Source organism: Sceloporus undulatus, chromosome 2 (genome assembly GCF_019175285.1).
Source record: "Sceloporus undulatus isolate JIND9_A2432 ecotype Alabama chromosome 2, SceUnd_v1.1, whole genome shotgun sequence".
NCBI classification, from domain to species: Eukaryota; Metazoa; Chordata; class Lepidosauria; order Squamata; family Phrynosomatidae; genus Sceloporus; species Sceloporus undulatus.
The window spans coordinates 20,584,356-20,589,447 of record NC_056523.1 but is presented as its reverse complement, the minus strand read 5'-3'; the positions used below and the strand labels follow the sequence as shown (position 1 = coordinate 20,589,447).

The 5,092-nt window shown below is 41.1% G+C and overlaps 1 protein-coding gene across 3 annotated transcripts in view; it reads left to right on the top strand.

The window, feature by feature from the left end:
• The first annotated feature begins 3,344 nt into the window (after positions 1-3,344).
• LOC121924011 (zinc finger protein RFP-like) overlaps positions 3,345-5,092 on the top strand; it is a 17,905-nt gene continuing 16,157 nt past the window's right edge. Inside the window, exon 1 of one of the 3 annotated variants that reach the window (XM_042455064.1) lies at positions 3,345-4,114. In XM_042455064.1, the coding sequence (XP_042310998.1) occupies positions 3,782-4,114 (333 nt within the window). In that variant the 5' untranslated portion in view covers positions 3,345-3,781. Of the gene's footprint in view, positions 4,130-5,092 lie in introns of all 3 variants that reach the window. The other 2 variants (XM_042455063.1, XM_042455062.1) reach the window with 2 other exon arrangements.

Here is a 5,092-nt window from a genome sequence, read left to right as displayed (position 1 = left end):
ATAGCACTGAACCAGGGTAGTTAAAGTGGTCTCAAACTGGATTATTTCTGCAGTGTTTTGGACTGAAATCTTTGGTATCACTACATGCATGGAATAAAATTACTTCCTTTTTAATTCTGGTATTAATAATTAATTATTAATTCCACTATATTTAATTCCAGAGCCAGTGTGGCACAGTGGTTTGAGCGTTGGACTACAACTCTGGGGACCAGGGTTCAAATCCCAGCTCAGACATGGAAACCCCATTCTTTGGGCAAGTCCCACTCTCTCAGCCTCAGGGGAAGGCAATGGCAAACCTCCTCTGAATGAATCTGGCCAAGAAATCCCCATTCGTCTTAGGATTTCGTGAAAAGAAATGACTTGGAGGTAAACAACAAGAACAGGGTTGTAACTTGCATCATCATCATCATCATCATCATCATCATCATCATCATTATTATTATTATATCCCACCTTTCTTCCAGTATAGGGACTCAAGGCAGTGAACAGTAGATTTAAAACAATACAATTTAAAAACAATACAACATTAACATGTATAAATATAAAATTTAAAAAACCATTTTAAAAGTGAAAACAATTATAAGTTAAAAATTGAGTATATTAAAAATACAAACCTTAATATTAAATTAATATTTTATTTAACAGCAGCAGCTAGAGAGACACATGCCGCAAAATGGAAATGCAAACAAATTCCAGAATTAGAAGACTGGATTTGGAAATTATATGAATATATGGGATCAGATAGACTAACACAGATATTAAATAATGATTCATTGGAAAAATATAAACAAGAATGGAATCCACTGATAAACTACTTAAGACAAGAATGGGGTCCAACTTTTACTTTAGGTTTGTTTTAATAGGAATTTAAGAGCTATTACATTAGACACTGGATAGTTGACCCTGAGCCCCTGGCTAGGATTGAACTTTGTGGTTTGTGAGCGCATGGTTGCAGTACAGGCATTTAACCACGTCCCTATCATAGGAGTTTCTTGGCAAGATTTGTTCAGAGATTTGCCATTGAACTTCCCCTGAGGCTGAGAGAGTGTGACTTGCCCAGGGTTGGAGAGAGATCTATCCTCTTTTAAAAGGGTCACCTTGGATATCAACTCTTGAGACATAAGGGGATCCTGAACGCCTCTGTATATTTCCCTCTGTTTCCCTCTCAATGTGCGGCACCCTTAAATCTTTCAAAAAGTCATTGCCAACTCAAGGAAGAAAAAAGGCAGGAAGCAGTGTCTGGCCTGAGTGAAAACTGCAAATGTTTCTGATAGCATTCAGTTTCAAAGAGAACTCATATTGGTTCCGACCCTCACCCCTCTTAGTCAATAAGAGTCCATTTCACCCTGTGATATATAAATTAAAATGACACTAAGTTCTACTCATTTCTTTCTTTTGTCCCAAGGAGTTGCAACTAACTGGCAAGGCCTCTCCAAAGAAAATATAGCTATATACAGTAGTGTGGTGTGTTTTGGACCTATATGGTGAGATGAACAGTCTCCTCTCCTTTTAGCTCAGTCGTCCCCAAACTGTGATCTTTGAGTGATTTTCGACTCCAACTCCCAGAATCCCAGACTATTGGCCAACATGGCTGAGGCTTCTGGAAGCTGAAGTCCAAAATCTCTTAAAAGGTACAGTTTGGGGACCACTGCTTTTAGGTAATAATTGGCTACTTTGGTTACTTATTTTTAATTTATTGCAGGGTCAGTTTGTTTGCTATCTGTGGTGAGGGTATCTTATTTATTCCATAAATGTTTAGGAATTGCTGGACAATAACCTTCGTACTTACAGCTTTCTTCAAAACTCAGCCCCTTTGGATTTGTGGTTGTGTGCCTTCAAGTTATTTCTGACTTATGGTGACCCTATCATGGGGTTTTCTTGGCAAGATTTGTGCAGAAGAGGTTTGCCATTGACTTCCTCTGAGGCTGAGAGAGTGTGACTTGCCTAAATAACCTCCCAGTGAGTTTCAAGGCTGAGCTGCCTTGAAACTGGACCCTGCTCTCTAGAGTCATTTGTCTATCAAACGACTAAGCTGGGCCTCATTTATTTTTATATACATTCCAGGTGTCATTTGTTGGCTTTCTGTGGTTGAAGGTACCTTATTTATTCCATAAATGTTTAGGCATGGCCACATATCTTCTTACCTAGGCCTTCTTTAAAACTCAACCCCTCTGGATTTAATTGGATTTCATTTTGAATAGCAACAGTTTTGAAGTAGATGCATACTCTGTTTCTAATCTTAAAGGAATGGTTGTAACAAAAAATAAACCCAGTAGTACCAAGATGTGGTATTAAAACACATGATATTAATTATAATAGAAGCTACATTCATTTATCACACTTTTTACTTTGTCATATCTTCAAACACCTTAATTTTTTTTAATTCTACTTCATCTTTACTAAATTTTTATAGGTTTTGGAGGGTAATATTGGTAAGCCTTGTAGCTATGACTTCCAGTGTGGGAATTATCAATGTAAAAATTCAAGTTTGCCCAGAGGTTCAAATGCTATTTCACTCAACAATGACTGTTCCATGAGAGCTTTTATAGTACATTGAAGATTTTTACATGCCATCACAAGGATCTATGTGCTTCCATCCTGAAAATGGTTAAAGTGTTGGCATCCCGGAAAAGCAAGCAAATTCACTAATGATTATCACACAAAGGAAAACAATGGATTAAAAGCACATTATGTATGAGAGAAATTGGGTAGAAAGCAAATTTGAGTTTCAGGTAGATGCAGACAATTCCCTTTGATATAACTTTGGAAATAACTTTTTTGCACATGCTCAAAACCGTCATTTCCGCAAGTGCATACACACACATGCTCCAGAGAGGGAAGGGAAACCAGGGAGGAAAGTACTCTTTACCCCAGAAGCTGCTTTAGAGGAAGGAAGGCTGAAGTTTCCATTTGCAAACTCCCATAAAACAACACAAACCACACACACACACTCATTAGAGAAAAGGAGGAAGCGGCTGGTCCATAAACCTGCCTAATTTCAGCAAGGGCTGAAACTCCCAGATGCCCTCCTTTGTCCTTTTCCAGGACATATCCTCCATTTCTCCCTCCTGTACAGGAGGTATTCCAAAATGTCCTCTCTCTACCTTCTCTCACCAGTGTTCCATGTCAGAGGCAGCAGCAGGAGGAGAGCATCTGTGTGGGAAAGAGGTGTGTGTGTCCCTTTAAGAACAAGGCTGCCTCCCTCCCCTCTGCACAACAAAGGAACCAGGGGAAATCTGGGAACAGGGAGAATCTCACAGATGGTTTTCAGATTACAGCAATTGCCTAAACACAACAAATTTGTGAATGAACTGAAAATCAATTTTTCCAAAAATGCCTATTACCTGATTCATATCACTTTTTGTTTGGATTATAAACTGTTTGTGCACATTGTTGTCATAACCAATTGCAAAACTGTGCCTAATGCTCTAGATGACCCCGGATTCTGACCAGTTTACCTTCCAATTTTCCCCATGTGATAAACTCCAAAGAAGTATTGCAGCACTTCAAGGAAAACACACTTTATTTGGCACAAGCTTTTGTGCAGTCCATGCCATCACATTTCAGAGAGCCTAATAAACAAGATTATGCCACTAATCATTAACAAAAAACAACAACAACCCAACCTTCTAGTATAGACTTTAGAACTTAGCATTGCTCCCTCTGCATGCCTGGTTCTTGGTGAGAAAACTACTTCCTGATTGCCAGAAGGAAACACCCATGGTTGTGTACAGAAACGAAACTCAGTGTTGTCCCTGCACTTTACAGGAAGACAAGGGCAATGGCTGCTCTGAATCCAGAAAAATCCCTCCAGGATGAAGCCACTTGTCCCATCTGCCTGGATTATTTTCAGAGTCCGATGATGATCATCGACTGTGGGCACAACTTCTGCCAGGGTTGTATAACCCAGTACTGCGAAGGGTCTCCTGGTGATGCATTATCCTGCCCACAATGCAGAAATCCCTTTCTCAGGAAAAACCTCCAACCCAACAGGCACTTGTTAAATATTGTGGCATTGGCCAAGGGTTTTGGTATGCAGCGAGCCAAAGAAGGAGAGCAGAAGCTGTGTGAGAAACACCAGGAGCCTCTGAAACTCTTCTGTGAAGAGGATCAGGTTTCCATCTGTGTGGTTTGTGATAGCCAGGGTGTACAAAACACAGTTTTTATCCAATGGAGGAGGCTGCTCAGCTTTTTTTAACAAAGGTAATGCAAAAGCTAGGGAAATTTGTTTTTGTGGTAAGTCAGGGTTTGAGGAGGGGAACAAGTGAAGGGTGAGGGTGGGGGTGCCTTCAAATTCCCAGAAGGCCTGGAAGCTATTGTTTCTTATGCACTCTCCCCACAAATGATTTATGGGGGTAGATTTATACATTTATAGATTTCTAATAGGGGTTGATCTTCAGGGCTGGGGTTGGTGCTTCAATTTCCCACTAACTTCAGGCCATACTGCCATTTTTGTGGCAACCAATCTTCAAGATTATGCCATAACGAAAGCAGTTGGGTGAACAGTAGGGGTAAAACCCGGGTTACGAAATAATTTGTTCCGCCGCGCTTTGTAACGAAAATCTTCGTAAGGGAAAAGCAATAGGCGCTAATGGGGAAAAGCGCGATTTTCGTGCGAAATAGCCGAAAAGCACCAAAAAATTTTTCTAACCCGAAATAACCTTCGTAAACCCGAACATTTTTTTTAATGGATTTTTTCGTAACCCGGAAATTTCGTAAGGCGCCATTCGTATCCCGGGGTACCACTTAACTAGGACCTAGGATGCCATATTCTGCCTGTAGGTGGGCAATCCCCACTTTTGCGGTGCCGGCCATCCCGTCCAGTTTCGCGCCAAAACCGGGACTGCCCGCTGCAGCCACTCCGCCCCCGCACGCCCTTCTTTGGCGTGGGGTCCCCAAGCCGCGAGGCCTAGGAAGGTTCTCCGCAATCCGAGCTCACCATGGAGCGTCCCTCCTGGGCCCCGGCGAGGCCTACAATAAAATTAGGGCTTTAAAAAAAAAAAAATCCTACATTTTGATATGTTGTCCTACATTGTCCGTTTGAGGTCTTCGCTTATGGCAAATCCTAATTATGCCCAAATTTGGTTTGGGA